General features: G+C 38.0%; 1 protein-coding gene across 1 annotated transcript in view; it reads right to left on the bottom strand.

The window, feature by feature from the left end:
* Positions 1-21,738, bottom strand: part of TDP1 (tyrosyl-DNA phosphodiesterase 1) — a 49,880-nt gene that overhangs the window by 27,244 nt on the left and 898 nt on the right. The window contains exons 2-12 of the mRNA XM_042791195.1: positions 21,027-21,577; positions 19,463-19,506; positions 18,748-18,803; positions 17,633-17,729; positions 15,420-15,454; positions 13,067-13,159; positions 11,313-11,483; positions 9,686-9,764; positions 7,798-7,983; positions 5,994-6,042; positions 2,844-2,910 (exon numbers count right to left, since the gene is read on the bottom strand). Of these exons, the coding sequence (XP_042647129.1) occupies positions 2,844-2,910; positions 5,994-6,042; positions 7,798-7,983; positions 9,686-9,764; positions 11,313-11,483; positions 13,067-13,159; positions 15,420-15,454; positions 17,633-17,729; positions 18,748-18,803; positions 19,463-19,506; positions 21,027-21,573 (1,424 nt within the window). The 5' untranslated portion in view covers positions 21,574-21,577. The remainder of the gene's footprint in view (positions 1-2,843; positions 2,911-5,993; positions 6,043-7,797; positions 7,984-9,685; positions 9,765-11,312; positions 11,484-13,066; positions 13,160-15,419; positions 15,455-17,632; positions 17,730-18,747; positions 18,804-19,462; positions 19,507-21,026; positions 21,578-21,738) is intronic.

Raw genomic sequence — 21,738 nt, 5'->3', positions numbered from 1 at the left:
GCAAATGTGAACGGTTACGAGTTGTTGCTTTTATACGTATTTAACCACTTGCGAAATTTCAGACCTGAGTTTAAGTGTTTGATGTATATTTGTTTAACTCTGCAATGAATTTTTGAGTTTGAAAAAGCTGACTGCATTGCAATCACAGTGCATTTAGCTGGAATACATATAACAAGTATCAATCACCACCAATGTCTGAAATTTCTGGCACAAATGAGGTAAAGGAGCAGACACATGCCCCTTTACAATTTGAGCTACCGAGACAGGGAAGCCACATAATCCTAATATCCTGAAAATTAATCTGTGCAGACATACTCAACCCATAAGCAGAGCCAGGAATAACTCATTTTCTACACCACCACCTCTTTCATCATTCAGTTCTTACTTCAAATACTGAATGGGCTTTCCATCTAAAGATACTAGCAGCAACTCGTGAGCGTAGTTAAAACAACTCACACCATTAGTCTCAACCATAAGAGAACAGCAGGTCCTCTGTGTAAACGCTCCACAGCTCTCAGCTTTTATGATGTTAGGGGAACAACACTGTAGTTCTTCAAAATGAGAAGAAACATGTTCTTCAAAACTCTACAGGCCTGAAGAACACATACTACGATTATGGACTTCACTACAGCAAGTCAAACAAACTCTTGTCAAACTAACTTCTTCCGTTATCTGAAAATAAAAAATTTGACAAGGTAACTGCACAAACAAGGCATGTGGTAATAAAAGTCATTCAATTAAAATGAGTATTAAAATATATTGTTTTATGTACTGTTAAAGCCGATCAACTGTTTCAAATGTAGCAATTAACAGAAATCATTAAGCACTGCAAATCTCTCCTTATCAATTAGTAATACTGAAAGAAAAAACCCAGCAACCCTACCAGAGAAAAAACTGAACAAAATAGAACCATTTACACAGTAGCTAACCTAACAAAGCAGTCTAGTAATCACTTGCTGTGACCAGAAAAGTGAAATCAATATTATTCACCTTATTCTTTTGAGAAATTACTTTGATAAATTAAAATTCAGAGCTGCATTACAGGTTAGTTAAATACACTTAACTAGCAGAAGAAATACAAAAGCAGCCCACAGACATTATAAAAGCTGTGTGCCTGAGGCAGAGGTTCTGTCTCTTTGGGTGAGGCTATAGGATAGCACCTGCCAACTCTATTAATCTCTCTTTACTTGTAAAAAGGAGCTATTTCTTCTCCTTTAAGTATAAACATATTTATCTTCTTTCAACTCTGGTAGGATCCTTATTTTCTTGCTGGTTTTGTATTATTTTCCAGTGAGGTAAAGACAAATTCCTCTAATCCCCTCCTTGTCCGAAGATTTGCATTATGGCAAGTCTTTAAAATAGCTCATCTTATATTTAATTCTATTGAAACAGGACCTACCATTTTCTGTGTGTCTCAGGTTACCACGGATAAGAAGCTGCTGTATGTCATCTGCTCTGTGGTAACAGCTTACATGCAGGCTCTCCTCAAGGGCTAGTGCCTTGTATTACTGCAGGGTAAGAATCTGCATCTGGGTAGTCACTACAGAGCAATTATGCAGGGCCACTTGTCATCTGCAACCAGTTTGACAGATGAATTTAAACCAGCCCTTTTGTTGCCAGGGCAGGACCCTAGTGTGCCCAAGGAGACAGGTATGTGAGTGTTTTTTCACTGAACAGGAATAACACAATGAAGGCTTTCATTATCAAATAACATTCTGTGCATGAATAAGAGACTAATGAAAAAAAGGTTACATTTTTCTTCCAATAAGATTCTCATGAGTTATATGCTTATAGAAATTGAAATAAGGCTGCACAACAGCCCTATTTTTATGATCTCCTAATTTTTTGAATCATGACTGAACAGTCTTGAAGGTGTTTGTAGCCTTCTTCCTTTGCTGAATGAACTCAAGAGGGCACACTTCAAAAGCATGAGACACAAAGCCTCACATGCTTTCTGTTCCAGTTCCATTTCTTGGACATTGACCAGCAAGACTCACAGTAGCAATCATGTTCACTCCAGAATGGATGATACTCTCTGCAACTATCAATTGTATTCTTATCCCCCTAAATATATCCACAACTTTACACATTCTTACTTAGATATGGGTAAAGTATCTTAACAAACAACTTCCATCTGGAAGAGTTAAAAGTTTCTGGTGAAAGGAATGGGGTGCTGTGGTCTTGTAAGAGGTTACCGGATTTATTATTTTTTTTTTTTTTGATCTTTGCAAAACAACTTTTCCCATTGTTCTCAAAACACGCTTAAGTTCTTAAAGATTCAGCCTGAGGGAGACATCTGGTATGGAATGTGCCAGACTTAGAATTTGGCAAAATTAGCAGCACGTGAAAATAGAAGTTCTTAATGGAAAACATCAGGCACCTTTAACAAAAGATGGTATTACCATAAGAGACTGAGAATTTTTGCAGCAGGACTGCTGCACTCAGAAAAACAAACAAAAAAAGCCTTCCTAATGCTGTTGTGGCTCAGCTGAAATCCTGTTAACACCAAGGCACAAGTGGGAAAGTGAAATGCAACTGTAAATAAATTAAAAAGGAGGGGGAGGGAGAAAGAGGAGTAACATTATTCCAGTTGAGAGAAGGAAAGCTTAAATAGAAGAATCTGAAATCTGGTAGTGACCTCCATTAGCAACAGTATCCCATAAAATTTTTACAGATAAATAGCACATTTTGACTATGTTTTGGAGATTAGACCAGCAGATAAGGAGTTTAAGAGTACCATGGTTCTGACCATTTCCCCTTGAATTTCTTTTAACACTCAAACATTACAGCACTGTAAGTTTAAACACACAGTCTAGGGAAAAAAAAAATTGAGTTCTACTTACTGAAAATAGGAATGCAACCACAGCTGCTTCTGTGCTGTCTGTATACTGTACGGAAGCGAGCCACCAGCTTCAGGAAAAAATACAACATGTACATTTGTTTTTTGAAAGACATTCTAAAAGCAGCAAGGATCTTGGTTGGGGAATAAGCTATCTGTACTATCCTCATAATTTATTTTCAGGAAATTATTAAATGCTACAGTAGTATAAAATGGTATATACTTCGGTTTTTTTTTTTTTTTCATTCTTATAATTTAAGAAGTTCCTAAACACTACTTAGTAGATTTACACTAGGAAAAAAGAAAAACAGTATAGAGGCTATAGAATTAAGTCCCCTTAGGAGACAGATGTTTATGGGTAATTTTGTTATGATACCACTTGATATCAACAGATTTAAATCATTACTCATACAAGCCAGAGGGAATAAAACAAGCAGATTTCAGAAAAAAAGAAATAAAACTCCCCACCAAACAACATTATTTTTAAAAGCAAGAACTTCTCTGATGAAACTGCATTTGTATTGATTTGGTCTTTGGCTAATGCATGTTGTGATTTCTTGAAATGGATTTAACAAAGAAGAATCAGCCACGGCATACTGAGTTATATTAGTGTTGTGTATTAAAAACATGATGCAAAACTTACTGCATTCAACCTGTCCTAGAAGATATCATAAAGACCTATGACAAAACCTTTACTACTCTCAGGAACATACTAACTGCAGTAGTCCAGAGCTGTTCCTTGGCACAAATACAGAGTTATATAATTCACCAAGTTATTTCACAATAAGACAGACACGACAGTAGGAAGCATTGCGCAGATTTCATCTCTAACTTTCAAGAGTATCACTTTTGCTAAAGAGATGCTATAGACAACCAGATCTATTTTAAGAGACCCTAACTTACTTGTGGGAACCATAGATACCTAATAAGCTCACTGGCTGCAGGTTCTACATACATCCAAACACTGCTCAGTTCAGAGGAAAGATAGAGACCTGAAAGCATTCCTGCTAGCCCTGTGTTCAAATTCCACCAATTGTTAGAAGAGTTCAGCAGCTACTCTACTTCACACTACACAGGAGCATAGGTATCTGGCTTGGAACAGGAACGCACGTTTATGGATTCAGCAATGCTAAAGAATCACTGAAGCTGGAAGAACCCTCTGGAGATCATCTACAATAACTCCCCACTCAAAGCAGGGTCGAACTGAGCACATTCCTCAGTAGTGTCCTGTCAGGTTTTCAGTATCTCTAAGAATGGAAACTACAACTTCTAAGCAACCCGTTCCATTTAAACATCAGAAAACATTTTTTGCTGTAAGGGTACACTAGAATCTCCTGTATCTCAACTTATGTCCATTGCCTCTTGTTCTTTCACTGGTAACCACGCAAAGAATCTGCCTCCCCTTTGCATCCTCCTATCAGGTATGCATACACACTGATAAGATCTTCCAAGAAAGTTCTCTTCTCCAGCTCTCAGTATTTCCTTATATGACAAACACTCTAATCCCTTATTCGTCTTTGTGGCCTTTCACTGGACTTGGTTCAGTATGTCCATGTCTGTCCTGTACTGGGAAGCCAACAACTGGACACAGCACTCCAGACATGGTCTCACCAGTGCTAAATAGAAGGGATGGGTCACCTGGCAACATGATTCCTAATGCAGCCAATATGCTGTTGAGCTTCACAAGGGTGAATTGCTGGGTCATCTTCAGCTTAGTGACCACCAGCACTCCTAGGTCTTCTTCTGCAGTTGCTTTTCTGCAGTCAACCCTCAGTGTGTACTGGTGCCTGGGGTTATTCTTGCCCCACCACACTACTTTGCGTTGCTCTCTGTTGAACTGCGTGAGGTTCCTGTCAGCCCATTTCTCCAGCCTCTACAGTCCCTCTGAAAGGCAGCACAATCATCTGATACATCAACCGCTCCTCCCGAGTTTGTATCATTTGCAAACTCACTGAGGGTGTACTCTGCCCCACCATCCAAGTCATTAATGAAAGTATTAAAGACACAGACCCAGTATCAACACTTGGCACACACCATCAGTAGTGGCTGACCTCCAGCTGGGGCTTTCATGCCACTGATCACCACCACTGAGGCCTGGCAGTTCAGCCAGTTTTCAGTCTGCCTCACTGTCCACTCAGCCAGCCTGCACTTCATCAGGTTTTCTATGATGATGTTATAGGAGACAGTGTAGAAAGCCTTATTAAAGTTAAGGTAAACAACATCCAGCACACTCCTCTCATTCAAGCTAGTCATCTCATCACAGAAGGATATCAGGTTAATTAAACAATCTCTCCTTTATAAATCCATGCTGACTATTTCCAATCACCTTCCTCTCCATCATATGTTTGGAAACAGTTTCCAGGATTCTTTGCTCCATCACATTCCCAGTGATCAAGGTAAAGCTGACAGGGCTATAGTTCCCCAGATCTTCCTTCTTATCCTTCCTGAAGACAGGAAAGAATTCCTTTCTTTCAGTCCTCAAGAATCTCTTTCAATTGCCTTGACCTTTTAATGAAAAACAGCCTTGCACTGACATCAGTCAGATCCCTTGGCATGCATGGGTGTAACCCATTAGGTGCTTGCTTTTGAGAAAAAGAAGCTTCATTGCATCAGAATACTACTGTACCTCTTCCTCTTTCAGGTTGGCTGGGGCTAAGCTTTCCATACAAATATATTGACTTTGAGCAAACATGGGAATACTGAATAGATCAACTGTATATTGCAATATTAACAAAAAATTACTGAAGACTAGCAAAACATCTTATTCTCCATTGTATCTGAGGTGCAGGATGACATTGAAAAAAAAAATGCAAGAATTCGGCACACTCAAACCTGAATTTTCTGCCAAAATAAAAGTATTACTGGAGCTAGAACAGTGGGCAAAAGCTGTTTTTTCCTATACAGTAACACATGAACACACCTATACAGACATAAACATTATATACCAATGCCCACAAAGCTTTTCCTATTCAATCACAACAGGAGAGCTGAAGCCAGAGCTCCAGTAACAGTAATAAAAGGATTCTACTGCCACCTATTCTACCACGTTCTCAGCATGATGACAGCTTCAGGTTCATTAAACATCAGCCACTGAAGTGACTCTGCAGGACATTATGACCACAAAAAGCTAATAAGCAGGGGATCATCTGCTTACCAGGATAGCCTTCCAGACTTTGCCTCACATTGTTCACTGTAGGATAAACCTTCATGGAGAGAGGGGAAAAAAAAAAAGTAACTTTAATAATATGCTCTAAATATACAAGCTGTCAATTTTCAAACAAAAATCACTTTAAAGAAAACTTGAGGAAAAACATGAAAAGCTTCATTTCTCAGAATTAATAAATTTGTACTACAGCTTAAAACTAGTTGTGTTCCAGTAAGAATGAAAGTCTTTACTATTTTTAGCCCTCTAGCAGAGCTTACCAAAATTAGCTACCAAGCAAGACTCACACAATCCTGCTTTAACCACTCTCATGGTAGTCAAAGTCAGCTCTTAACATTATTTTGCAATAGAGGTTTTAGACTCATATCTCAAATATGAGTATGCAAGGGCAACTAGCATAGTTGGGCATAGTTTGACAATATTTTCTCCTTGATTTAACAAGCTCCTGCCACAGATTTAGTTCTGCTCCTCCTCTTAATTGTGCTAATAATCAGGCTAGAAAATACTTTGTTTTAGGTATTAATCACTCAGGGTTCAGTTATATGTTGGGTTTGTGTGTGGCAGGGATTTTTGGTAGCAGGCGAGGGGACTACAACAGCAGCCCTCTGTGAGAAGCTTCTCAAAGCTCCCCCGGCTCCAAGTCAGACCCACCTCTGCACCAAGGCCAAGCCTATTAGTGATGGTGGTTGCATCTCTGCAGTAACGTATTTAAGAAGGGGAACCTGGGAAGAGGAGTTGTGAGGAACTGCGATGAAGACACCTGTGCAAACACCGAGGTCAGCAGAAGAAAGGAGGAGGAAGGGGCATAGGTTCACCAGAGCAGAGGCTCTCCTGCAGCCTGTGGTGAGAGGGCAGGCTGCCCTCCTCCACTGCCCATGGAGGTCCACAGTGAAGATGCCCACCTGGAGCCCATGAAGGACCCCAGGCCAGAACAGATGGCTGCACCTGAAGAAGGCTAGGACTCTGTGGGAAGCCCCCACTGTTGTAGTTCGGTGCTGAGAGGATTGCAACACATGGGAGACCCCCATGCTGGAGCAGCTCAGGAATGGCTGCAACCCATGGAAAGGACTCATGTTGGAGAAAGATCATGGATGACTGCCTCCTGTGGGAAGGACCCCACACTGAGGCAGGCAAAGAGTGCAAGGAGTCCTCCTCCTGAGGAGGAAGAGGCAGCAGGACTGACCACACAGCCCCCCCATTCCCTGCCCCCTGCACTGCTGGTGGGGAGGAGGATTGGGAGCAAAGCTGAGCCTGGGAAGAAGGAAGGGATGGGTGGAAAGTGCTTTTAAGATATGGTAATGCTTCTCATTGTCCTACTCTGTCTGTTAAGTGTTGTTAGTGTTTAAATTAAATTGATGAATCTGTCTTGCCATGACCATTATGGGTGAGTCATCCCTATCTGTCCTTATCTTGATTCACATGCCTTTTGCTTTATTTTCTCCTTCCCATTCCTGAGAGGGAAGGGGTGAGCAAGCAGCTGCACAGTGCTCGCAAACCATGACAAGTTACATCTCAGTAGCAGATATGTACTACATCTACAAAACTCAGTGGAAGACAAGCTATAGGATGAGAATATAATTTTGATTAATTATATATACTCCAATGTCACACAGATGGAAATGATAACATATTTTCATAGTATACCATACAAGAGTGTCACTAAGTAGCATTCTTACGATTTCACGATGAAAACTACATTAATGTCTTCCAAATGTTAAACACAAACCAATGACTAAGATTTAAACAACAAAAGAATAAATGTTAAATAAAAGTCACTAGCATCTAAAAGACATACCAAATGAATTGGAACATCACATTTAAGGAGAGATGTCACACTGCTGCCCGCAGCCACCATGCTCTCCTGGAACTCTGAGCAGAGCCATTTGGATCCATCAGCTCCCATTGAACCAATGCTTGAGAACTGTCCAACAACAGGCCAGGATTCCTGTGCTGGTATTGATGAAGCATGGTCTCTCAAAAGCTAGTCAGGGAAATTAAAACGTTGTTAGACTTCATGCAAAGAGTACCTTAATTAGTGGTTCAATATCGCTTCTGATATAATAAAACCTCTATAATTCACTTCTGACAATGGGAGAGATTAACATTCCTACCATCTATTTAACTTTGCAATAAAAAAGTCATCAGGCTCTCTAAATAAACCCACTGCTCCTTTAAGAGAAGATCAAACATCACAAGTTCTATCCAAAAGCACTGAAGCCAACCATTAAATAATGGGTAAAAAGAATGCTAGCAGCTCTTCCTAAAAAAATGAAACATTAGCTTCAGAAGTCATAATAAATTAAACTAAATCTTTTTATATTTGGTGGTTGTTGGCCATAAAATTCCTCTCATATCCTAAAGCCCCAGCTACAAAAGAAGCCTACAATAAGAGGGCATAAAAGAACAATTGAAGAGAAAATTGAAATAATTCTTTTAGCAGAATTCTTTAGCTGTGAGTGGAATTTAAAGTCACATTAAAACCAGATGGATATAGAGGCCTACTAAACTGTATGTGGTGGCTACCTTTTTCCCCCCTCAAGAGAAGACACATAACTAAATGGCTTCAGTCATCAGTGTAGTGTCAACCAGGTCTAAGTGCACTGTCACTAAAAAAAAAAATTATTCTTAATCAGAAACATTTGCCATAAGACCATCTTTATCCCTTACAGGCTTTTTCTCTTATTTGTTTTCATTCAGTGTCTTACTAGGCAAAGAAACATGCAAACAACATATATCAGAAAGGGCAAGCTCTTTATGAGCAATGGGAGGTCTAAAAGAACAACCTTGTGTTGAAAAGTAATATGATAAATAGACATTTTGTATGTCACTGGAGTTTGCCATGTAGAGCATTAGAATGCCATGTAAAATTCATGAAGGAATTTTAAATAATGCCACTTCAGCAAGAAGTACAGGTTGAAAATTCCCCAATTATGAAAGGTGTTTAACAGATGACATGAAATACCTTACCTGATTCCAAATAAGTACTGAAAAAGAAGGCACCCTATGAGCTTGAGATATGCAGTCTTGTATGAAGATTTACCATTATGATTTATCTAACATACATCATATAAATTTTAAAAAATGCTCCTAATTATAAATTTTATTTAAAAATAATAATTAAAAAAAATCAAAATCTTAGAAACGTAGAGGACAAAACTAAAAACCTGAATGAATTGATGACATGAGCTATGTGCAAACTGTTTTGTAATTTGACTTTTTTTTTGCCAAGTCATTAGGGAAAAAACTGCAATAGTCCTTAACATTCAAGTAAACAAAATAAGCCTGTTCCTTACGGGCAGGGAAGCCTGAATCAACTTACCTTTCCTCAGTGAGTGCCTTTGAAAAAAGGCTATATTTGGTTCCCAGTCACAGAAAACTGGATTTTGATAGAGTCACACTTAAGTACCAACAGCAGACAGGAAGTCACTTGAGCAATGGTGACTCCTCAGATATCTGTAAGTGCATAATTCAGACAACAAGCTAACCATGGTAATAATGCCCAGGAATATTATATGCCAAGTCTACACTGCCATAAATTGCAAGCTTAAGTTATTGCTAACTGTAACAATGTATTAACGGATCGCTGATCACAGCTGGAAAAATTGAAAGGAACTAAAGAACGCGCTCCAAAATTATATTTACAGTTAAAAGGATATTAACAAAAAAGGTTACAGTTTTCATACCTTTCTGAGCCTAAGATGACCCCACTTTTCTTTATCACTACCTTGATATCGTCCAGGGGTAGAACCAAGGAGATACACTCTGCAGAAATAAAAAAAACACCACCAAGTTATTTGCAGGTCTGGAGTGTTTTAGTTTATAAAGTATTAAGGTACTTAAGCAAAACCTATCAGCAAGGTTGAACGCTGACATGCAACCAGAAATATTTAATCTTTCACAGTTAAGATTTATAATATAAAGAAGAGCATATTTTCAGTTGTATAATTTAATATTGGCATCCTGTATGGACATCATGCACCACCAGGCTGCTCTATAGCATCAGCAAGAACTGCATCTACTTCTGTATACAAAATACAGAAGATAGATGATGTTCACAATAAATGCAAACAGCTCTTGTCTGGAACAGAACTGGACATGTAATTTTGAGCCAATCTATTGCTACATCCAAACCAACAGATTCAGGTGTGAGATTTCATGTGGACACCTAATAGTTCAGATGCGAAGTACAGCTTTTTCAACTATCTTCCTAGTAACGGTTTAGGTTTGCCCTTGCCCCAAAACCAGGGACCTGCCCAGTCACAAACAGATGCTTTAAGAAGCTGTTCCTTACTGCATCTCATACCTAGCTTTATCCATGAATGAACATCCTTTACATATTTTATATGGCAAGAAAGCGATCCTTACTCTAACAAGTGACCCTAACCCACACACAAACTCACATCAGCCAGGGTTCAACCAACCTGTCCAAACAAATTTCAGTAGCAGCTCAGGCTGTTAGCTCACCTGACTAAGGTACATTCATTTTTTCCACCCCCTCCAATCTTGTAAGACTCCAAGAAAAAAAAAAAAAAAAAAAGCACATTTTTTATGTATTAAACTAGATAAGGCTTCAGTCTATTTCAACCACAGTTTATGACCTTTTTTCAGCTTTTCAACAAATTTTTGCCAGCTTATAAAACTGCTATTAAGCAGCCAAGGAGATTTAGACTTTCTGAAGTAAATACCATATTTCAGTGGAAATGCGGGATGTATCTATTAGAATTAAGCATCCCAAATTATTTTAAGTAATATCAGCAACGTGGTATTAGAGAAGACTTTCAAAACAAAGTATGTTATTATTTAACATGACATTGCCTATCAGACACAATCCATGTCTGTAACGGGCAAAATTCTATACGTATGTATACAGATTGAACTTTGCCTTGTAAGTATAGAAGCCTATTCTTAATCAAATCCCCACTCCAATATCCTTTGCTTATACGATCCCTCTCACACAACAACCCCAATACAATGCAGTTTTTCCACCGGTAATATTTTTGGAGCAAATATTTAAGGCAGACTGACTTAAATGAAACTGAGTCCCTACTACTTACACCTACCTTCTGTCAAGTCAATCCCGACGCACCTTTTTTCATTCATTTAAAAATACATGTTTATAAAACTAGAAGTTGGTTAATTCAAGGTAAGATAGATTTAAAAACTGCCTGAAGTTAGACTTATATTTGAACGCCAAAGTCTGAAACAAGGTAAGCTTACAAAACCAACCCATGGTCTAATAGATTCTAATGGAGATGTCTAATTTTTTGGAAAAAAGTATGCAAGTTAATATAAACACAAGATAACACATACCTTGTCTCTGATAAATCATGTTCTTGAATCCGATCTATCCACTCCTTGAGTGTAGGAGAATTGTAAGCCATCAAGTAACTTATTAGGTCAGATTTAAAATTAGTTTTGGATTCGCCAGCAGAACCAGTTGTTCCCTGAGGTAGCCTTGGATATAAAGGGCTTAGCCATATTCTAAAAACAAAGTCACAAAAACAAGGACACCACACATTAACATATGGTTTTAGTAAGTGATTAAGGAACATCTGAAAGTAGTAAATGAATATTAGACAGATTTATTGTGACACTAGCAATAAAGTGACTTGCCTTTAATTACAGAATCAAGTCTTAATATCACAAAACTCATACTTTCAAATGAAAACAACAATCTCAACACATTTGTCCATGCATACGTTTATAGCTTTCACCACCCTTAAACAGGACAGGCTCAGACTTACCAACAAGTAGTCCTTTCATCAATATTTTCTGTATGAATACTACACTGCAATGCATTCTGATAAGCTACTTGTTTGTGTAATGATAAAGAAAAACACCAATTAGAGTCTCTGAAAGTTTTGCATAGTTTGAAGAGTAGCCCACAATGGTAACTTGCCTCTCCAGAACTTCCATCAGAATAAAATAGGGTGGGAACTACGCAGGGAAAACATTTAGCATTTCTTTCCAGTCACACATTATTGCAGCCATGGAAACCAAAGGTTCTGCATTATCAACTTTACGTGTTGATACTATCCTTCGTAATTCAGAAGCCTATAAAAAAAGAAGGCAGTGAACCCTCATATTGGAGATACTGCATATTGCTGTAGTGTGCAAAAGCTAAAAACATAGTGTTTTTCATGTTTGAAAAGTAGGGCACCTTGTTAAGCATCCCAAATTGATATTTTCCTGCAGTCTTGGCTTTCTGAAAATGTAACTGCCCAAAGATACTAAAGCTATCCCTAAGTAAAAGATTTAAAGGCAAACAGTGGTTATATTTCTGCCACTCAAAAACCCTTATGAGAGCTTGCCTCAGACAAGTGAAAAGCCCCAAAACTTTGCCATATTTAATGGCAGAAAAATGTATGTCAAGGTGACAGGAAGTTCTGAAAAGCCATTTTCAGTTAGTTTGATGAAGAAATATTATACCCTGAGTTACTGTGAAGATCTAACTAAAAAATGCTCCCATAAAAATAGCCAAGAAAACCAGAGTTGAATGGTCTTATATTAACATGTCACTTAGTTTTGTTTAGAGCACAAAAAATAAGACTATGGCACAAGCTGGCTGTTAAATTTAAAAATTCTACCAAAAAAAAAACCCGAAGAAAATTCCTTCTAAAGAAAGGATACTGGGTTGCTACTGGGTCATCTACTGTATTCAGAAACCAATGATGCCCACCATTTATCAGGTTACATTCTAGATACAGTCACAGCAGAAGCAGAACATTTGCACACTGACATTATTTTTGCACTATACCTAGGTAGTTTTTTCATAAAGAGACAATATAGCATAATTAAAAAAAAAAATCTTAAATCAGTCAGACTGAGTTTAAGGTAACAGCCAGGTGAGGACATGATTTTGTTTACAGTAGAAAGCAAGTAGAGTTCAGGCTTAGACAGCTACCACCATAGGTTTGATTTTTTGGGGGGGCAGGATAGATTTATCTTTGGAGTGCAAGACTTTCAACACTGGATCATCTGACCTAGTATCCTGTCTCCAGGAATAGCAGATACCTATGGAAAGTATTAAAGTAAACGTACACATGCTACAGATTGTTGCTTACCCTTGAGTTTTCTGGTGCCAATCTTCAGCAATAAGATTGGATGTATGTATCACAACTCGAAGACCTTCTTCATACAACAACAACATCATTTTCCTTTAAAACCAAACACAGACCAAACTTCATCTATTTCAAGTACACTGAGAGATAAATTAACAATTCATTAAAGTGCTCCAAATAAGTATTTTCAAAAGATTTATCCTGCATAGTGCGCTTGCAGGACCTGGATTTCAGTCCATGTGCATGCCAAACTTCCATGGCAGGGATGAGACTATCCCTGTATATTTTGTCAGAAGGATCATACAATATATTCTAGAGTACAGCTTAATATCTCATGCAACTCATTTCCCAAAGCAAAAATATAAAGTGTTCTGCAAACATTCTTATTTACTGTCTTTCAGATAAACTTATTCCTTTGCAGATAGTTAAAAAAAAAAAGAACTAAGGAACACTAGAAGGCCTTTGCTTATAGCTAAATTTATTAAAACCTACTTCTTTTCTCTTAAACGGGTAACTTAAAGGAAGTACATAGGTAACTAACCTTTGGAATGGCAAAAAACCTATTTATCTACCATAAATATAAACTCAAGCTACACCACAAAGGAGTTTTAAAATTAGTAACTGAATTAAAAATTGTCTGTATTTTTTGTAACACAAGTGCTTAAATTCTCATATGCAAGCTTTCAATAGTTGTGTAAAGACAGCATCTTCATGTGACCCTCAAAGATGAGATAGTTTCCACAGAAACCAATGCTCAAGAATGAAAACTGTAAGGAAAAACATGCTTATTTTCATTGCTGTCCCATGGCGACATAATGCTATGCAAATCACCTCAGGCTCAAATTTAGACAATGATTTAATTCAGTAATTTCTGCTGTTAATGTCAGAGTTCAGCAAACTAACATTCAGGTACCTGCATATGTTTTCCTGTGCTTACTCTATAGTTTATACAATATGCAAGACCCCGTAACTATAAAATAGTTCCCCACATCTGTGTTATGCCTTGATCTATGCACAAATTTAGTTGACAGTGAAATAAGTATTTTACAGCGAAATAAAGTTCAAGATTAAGGTATATAGAAGTGATAACTGACCAAAACACCACTACCTCAAAAAAAAGCAGACATGTAATTTAAGTTTTACATCATATAACAGCAATGACATGAATTTAAATCTTTATATTTGATGGGGTGAAATCTGTTAAGTTTCTCTGGGAACAAAACTGTTTCATTATCCACCAAGATCAGATTTACTGGTCTGCTACCCACATGTGTTCCATCTGCAGTGGAACATGCATTAGAAATACACTACCCAGAACAACCCTTTGAAATATATGCTTAAGGAACTGTAGCATTTAACAGCACTATCACTTATTTATCCCAAAGTGTGGTGGAAGAAAAAATCTTAGGTTGAGCGTACAGACTGCTGCTGCTTAAACTGCTTAAGTGAAAATAAGCTAAACTTTTAAAAATGATCAATTTGAAAAAACACCCTCAATTCCTTCTATGTCCCTCACTACATCTGAAGGAGAAGCAACACATTTTTAAATTATTTCTTTCCTTTATTTGCATATTCTTCTCCAAACAGGCAATGAGGACATCCGTATGCTTTAATGTTTTACAATGTTTTGATGTAATGTCAAGTTTTATAGAACAAGTTATACAAAACAATTAATTGATTACAAAATACTACGGTGCCCTGAAATCAAAGATCTTTGCTACGAGACATAAAACTGCTCTTATCTGTAGCTTCCAATCTACAAAATTCCATTTGTGACACTTCTATAATAAAGTTTTTTATTTGAAAAGACCCCAAAATTTAGTAATTATTTCCAGATCCTCCAAGCTAACTGCAAAAACTTAGCAATAAGTCAGTGTGGTGTCTGACCTACCACTGATTGACCACGTCTGCATTACAGTTTTGGTATTAAGTCATGAGTTAAGATCCAGGACCAGTTCACTGATTTCAACTGTCTAACTTGCACACCTCACACCTACCTAATAGCTGATTTGTTTCCTTAAACTGGAACAATCCTATCACCTATAAATACAAAATAATTAAGGACATTTTTCTTTTAAGGCTCAGCAATTTCTAATGAACTCAGTTTTATGGCTTTAGAATGACTTACAAATAAATGAAACGTACACCTAGAACATGAAAGATACTACTTTCCAATTTCACCAATATACATTAGGTCTTCAGAACTGTTTTTACAAGCAGTAATAATCAATATTCCTATCCCATAAATATTTTAAGATTCCAGACACTGGTTAGTAGCCCAATCATGCCAACTGCATGTATCAACTCTGTGGTCATTTTTAGAAGTGGAGCTTTCTGCTTTGTAGCTGTTACTTACGTATGGTGAGTTCCAAAGGCAATATCCAGTTTAGCCTATAAAATTAAAAAGTCGTTATTAAAAACTCCTATATTCAGGGATGTTAGAAGGAGAGATGCTTCTTCATTTTCTTTCATTTCACTGCTCTCTAGTGGACAGATTACAAAATACATTATTTTTCCCCCACAGCACCTTTAAAATATGCTCTCTAATTTCTAGAAGTCAGACTTTAAACAGCAACTCAACTGTTCCAGCAGAATTTCTGGTCTCTTACCAGCAGTATTTTCAGAAAGTCAGCCTGGCAGAAAAGGACCCCAAGGTTCCTGTCTGACACCAAGTTGAAAAGATGCCAGCAATGCGTCCTTCTAGCAAAGATGACTAAGTATCCTGGGCTGCATTAAGAGGAGTGTTGTCAGTAGGTCAAAGGAGGTGATCCTTCCCCTCTATTCAGCATGAGTGAGGCCATACATGCAGTACTGGGTCAATTTCTGGGCTCCCCAATAGAGGAGACACATGGACATACTGCACAGTGCAGCAAAGGGCCACTAAGATGATTAAGTGACCAGAGCATCTCTCCTATGAGGAAGTCAGAGCTGGAACTAATCAGCCTGGAGAAGAGAAGGCTCAGAGGGGATCTGATCAGGGTAGATAAATACCTGAAGGGAGGGTACAAGGAAGATGAAGCCAGACTCTTTTCAGTGGTGCCCAGATGCAGTAGGCACAAACTGAAACACAGGAGGTTCCTTCTGTACATCAGGAAATACTTTTTTACTGTGAGGGTTACTGAGCACTGGCACAGATTGCCCCGAGAGGTTATGGAGTCTCCATCCTTGTAGACATTCAGAACCTATGTAGACCTTGTCCTGGACAACTGGCTCTAACTGACCCTTCCTGAGCAGGAGAGTTGGACCAGATAATCTGTGGAGGTCCCTTCCAACCTCAACCATTCTGTGATTCTGAAGCATTAGATGACCATTACAAGTAGCTTAACAGCTAACATTGGAAAAAAAAGGACAGAAGCCAGACAGAAATGCTTTTTTATCAGCTCTTTGCTCTTATTAAAGAGTATTTACCAAAACAATTTCTAGGGAGAAACATGAGTTACAGGTGTTAATAAAATACTTTTAGCCAGTGATGACACCAACATTGTGCCTAGTTAATATGGGTGTGGAATAGATTAAAACACTTACATTTCATTTTTGGGTACCAACATAACAGAATGCATGTAGACTACCAGAAGAATCTGAAGCAGTATACTCAAGAAAACCATCACAAACACCATTTCCCCTGCTACTTGTTATTAGTTACACTGACAAGTTTATCGTATAAGACATATTAGATTCAAATTCTTGTTGTGTGTGAAAAGGAAACGTGATATGCAGAAACATGAAATTATTAACATATTTGAAATCTTAATCTAAAATTCTTGCTACTCAACAATTTAGTGCCAACACTTGATTATCATAGCTCACAGGTGCCCAAAAATAATCCTGGCCTTGAGAACTATGTTTGGCATTAATACAGCGATTTCTAGGAAGCTCAGGGTTACCAGACTGCCTGAAAAGGAAGAAAATTCCAAGATCATCATCCTCCTCCTAAGAAAGAGTAAGATATCCTCATAGTCAATAATATACTCCACCCAACAACATCCTGAAATACTGGAAAGCTACCATAAACACATCCCTCCCCCAGGGCTGAAGCCAGTAACTTTACAACTCAGGGACAGCAAAAGTATGAGCATAACTTCAAAGACAAAACAGCATGTCCCAGGAAGTGTGCTCGTGGCAATTTCACAGTATTATGGAGACTATTTGTAACAGCATTTTCTTGTGTAAAACATATTTAGATGAATAATAATACTTCGTTAAGATTTAAGATTACAGTGACACTAGGACTAAGTTCTGCACTTTACACAAAAAGTGCTTCCTTTTCAGCCATTACAAGAATTCGAATGTAACACGTTAGTGGAAAAGGTGTTCAGCTCTTCCATGAGCCCCATGACACTTTTGGGGGCAGCCATTCCATGCAAACCTTTTGTGGGTGACAGTCGGCCATAATCACAGAAGACCAGGAACATAGTTACCATAGTCCTATGGCTCTAGTAAGTGGATTCCTTAAGGTGTAACAATAAATTCTTGACTTCCCATGTAATATATCTCTCTTCATCCATAACAAGATTTTGAATGCAACAGATGGCTTAATTTCAACCAAAGGACAATACAAATGTTAATTACCTGACAAAAACTAATGTTCTCATAAGGGCGTGCTTGAGCAAGGAGTTCAGCTTTGGATTCTCTCTTTTCGCCATGAATTAACAACAACGGCTTCTTCCTTAAATAAAAGGAGATTACTATTAAAACATCAAGTGAATTGGTAATCAGTCTAAGCTACTTCATTGTGCAGCTATAACTGCTAGCCCTGACAGACTTTAGTGCCATCCTTCTCCTTGGCTATATGCCTTAACTCACTCAAAAAAGCAGTAACTACAATAGAACTTTTAAGAGAAAGACAGTAGGAAACTTCAGTGGGAAAAAAAAAGGATATGAGAAGCATGGAGTAAATCAGACACCAAAATAGAAACTAATAATACAAGATCTTGTAAGGAACTCTTGTCTGTATGGCTGGAAACAGACAAATAAAAGCTCTCTGAAGTATTCATATACACAGGGTGGCTCTAAGACAGTTTAATCATTATTACCTTACAGAGAAGCTGGGAAAAATGAGAGGGAAAACGAGAGAGCTAAGTCTATTCTGGCCGAAGTTTCATGTTCAATTCCTAATATTCTGTTCTACTGCATTTCCAATAAAATGCAAAAAATTAGAGAAAAGTGTACTTCGTATGCTCACTTCATCTGCAGTAGGCTGCAATTATCAGAAAGGAATTTCAAGCAACCGCTTTCATGACAATATCCAGCAACCCCAATCATATCATATCCATGACATATCATCCTGATCATTTTCACATAGTTTTTTTGTGCCCTTCCTACATTTCCTCCTTCCTCTTGGCTCAGTAAACTGTACGGCAAAAAGCTTCTTATTCCATCTAAGTCATCGGTCATAGGTCATCTACTGCACATCATCGTGGTCCACAATGGGACCTCTTAAGTGTTAATTAATAAAAATCAGAAACCAGCCATACTGAACTCTGACCATTTAAGTCTTGAAAAGAGGCAAGAAATCAATAGAGTACTACAACTGTGTAATAAGCATACAAGGAAAAACAAGAGTCTATACATACACAGTTGGTAACTAATTTGCAACTGCAAACAACTGTTCATCATTCACCTATAACAGGAACTTGCATCAGAGTGATTTGGAAACTGTATCATTTCATCTTCATAAGACATACCTGAATTCCTGCGGATACTGCTTTACAAGCCATCCCACATCTATACAGTAGTTAAACTTGTATATAAGAAAAAGAAGACAGACTCATTAAAAAGAAAAAGCAGAGTTTGTCAGAACAATGAACTATGGCAAAAAAGCTTCCTATTTAAAGTCATCACTTGATACCACTTCCATGTTTTAAAACCAGTTGTGTTTTTGAATTTCACGTGCCTTCTTTCATGTTTCAATTAAGGAATTAATTTAAGTTATTCAAAAGCAGGTATTAGTGTTCATAAAATTTAACATGTAGAAAGAAAGGATCACATACATAAAACATAAAAGCTTTGGTTCAAGAACCATCACTTTGTCATGTGCTTATACTATGAATGATAGCAAAAGCTTCTACGCAATAACAAAAACATCATTCCTAGATTGCAAGGCTTTTTTCTTTTAAACAAATAATCTACATGCACATAAATATGCATTTTTCAGTTGCATGTTCCCCCAAAACAAGAGAGAGAAAGCAGTCTTATCATTGTCTGAATTTTAAGCAGAACATGGGACGATTTTTACGTTTCAATAAGTTGTTGTACAGTTGAAAACATTTAGTGTTCTCTCTGTATTTTAACACACTTCCCTGCTAATATCAGCTACATGGCACAGACACGGATTATGAAGTTTAAGGTTAATAAAGTAAATTAAGCAAGTGAAATCAACTTTGCAAACAGGAAACTCACCTGGGCAGAAGATATGAGAGTCCCAAAAAGAGGAGATAAAATATCTATTAAAAACATTAAAGCATATTTGAGTAAAAAAGGTCCAAGCTAAACATTTCATATCTTGAACAGTTTGATAACTACCACAAGTGCCAGATTGTTCTCAGACCTGGCGTAACAGAGACATTCATATTTAAGTTTACTGCTCTGAATATTCAAGTTACTGATTCTCCTGTGAAACCCTTATGGTCTTATGCTTCTAAAAAGCACTAATCCTCTCAAAGGAGGAAACAAATTTTTAACTCATTAGTAGAAAGACCAAGTTAATATAGAGAAAGGGACATCAAACTACTATATCCCTACTGGGAGGGCCTGAAGAACTGTGGCAGGGTAGAAGCAACAAGGGCATAGTTAATGCTTAAAGACATACCTGTTGCAGACTGACTGTAGGATATGTGTATCCTTAGTTCATTCATGGCAACATGGAAAACTAATCCGACTGAGGATTTATAACCTCAGTAACTGAAGCACAGCAGTAACTTGAAGACGTATCCTGCAAATACCTTCTAGGATAGACAAAATATTTCATGCCCCATCTCTAGAGAAATCTGGTTTTGCAGGTTAAATAAACAAAAAACTCAGTCTCTCCGCCAGCTCAACGAATCACCTAGCAGGACAAGTACTCCTAAGAGAGGACAGGCCAAAAGCCACAATGAATTCACAAAGCAGATAGAGACATATAGCAGTAAAGCAACTGAGGTCTCTGGCACCAGTCTGCCATCAATAATCAATGCTCATAAGAGAGCATGGGAGTTTGAGGAAAATTTACAACCAAATTGTATAGGGCTTCAGTCATTTGTTCTCCTTCAAAGAACTACATTTCTTTTCCTTCCTAATTTTACTTTATTTCTGTGCATAAATCTCTTATTATTGCTTGTTTCTGATTCTGTCTTGCGATGGATGAGATTTCATTTGTGACTGAGGAAATGTTTACAGGTGCACACTGCTGCTCCCCCCTTACAGCAAACTACAGCTACACAGCATTCTTGAAGCATCAATATTGTGCACGGGAGGCATTCCATCTTGACTTACCTCTACCTGAATTGAAATGGTCCCTTGAATCCCAGCCATGGAATTTCAGAAGTACTATCTTGTACTGCATCAATAGTGAATTACCAGGTCCAAACCACTCAGCAGTATTAAGACAAGCGCAAACAGCTTCTCAGGGAGGATGGTTAGACACCCAAGCAAAGCACTTCTTTAAGAGCCATGAAGGCAAGCGGTTGTCCCCAGATTAACTCACAGAAAAAGCAGCAATAAGAAGCACCATATGATTTGCACATTAGATTTGTGCAGCGTAACTCAGTAGTTACAACAGAATCAGTATCAGCAAACTAATGCTTTATACACTATACTTCCAAAAGAGAAAGGCAAAGAGAACCAATTCCTACAACTGGCACATTTATAACATGAAGCCTCAGCTACACAAGGGACCAGACGCATTTAAAAACACCCACAAACTAAAAATAAGCATTCTTTTGCAAAGTCTCCCAAAACCCCATTTCTGTAGAAGCCACTTGTTCACCTTTTATGTGCAGGGCTCCAGAATTATAGCTCTGTTCAATTCCTCTGACTTTAGTGAGAAAAAACCTGAAAGGGTTCCCTCCATTCAACAAATCCCAGGTATCTTGAGCTTCACTGGGTATTTCATCATACTCCTCTGCTTTGTGATTCTCTGAGAGTTCATCATCTCTGCAAAAATTCAGAGGATGTTCTTTGGGTGCATCACATTTTTCTTCTTTCTGTGTTTCTTTGTGGGCATGCTCTTCCTGATCTTCAGGCTCTTCATCACTACTAGAAAGACACCAGCCTAGGCCTTCCTGGATAGTTCTCTGTTTTCCTGCTGGAGGTACCTCTGTAGAAAAACTTTTATCGCTGAACTTCAGGGGAGAAGCTTTTCTCTTCTGAGCAGCTTTCCTAGCTTCAGAGCATGGATATTGTGACCCACTTGTTCTGCCACGTGCAGTATCCAATAGTGAAGATGTAGAGGGTTTTTCGCTGTCAGAATTTTCCTCAGTACTTTCATCACTGCTAGATACTGTCCATTTTCCATGTGCACCTTCCTGAAGCATGTTCCTAGAGATTAAAAAACACAACAGGAAACAAAAACTGTGCATTTTTGCTATGCCCAAGTCTCTTTGCCTTCCTAGTTTCCATTACTAGGGAACTTTAGTGAAGTCTCCGTGCAACTTCTGGCTCGGGAATATTTCACAGGGTACAAGGCTTATTTGTTTCTG

This window comes from Tyto alba, unplaced genomic scaffold, assembly GCF_018691265.1.
Source record: "Tyto alba isolate M040663 unplaced genomic scaffold, T.alba_DEE_v4.0 Super-Scaffold_18, whole genome shotgun sequence".
NCBI lineage: Eukaryota > Metazoa > Chordata > Aves > Strigiformes > Tytonidae > Tyto > Tyto alba.
The sequence above is the reverse complement of the archived record's forward strand: the minus strand, read 5'-3'. Positions and strand labels throughout refer to the sequence as shown.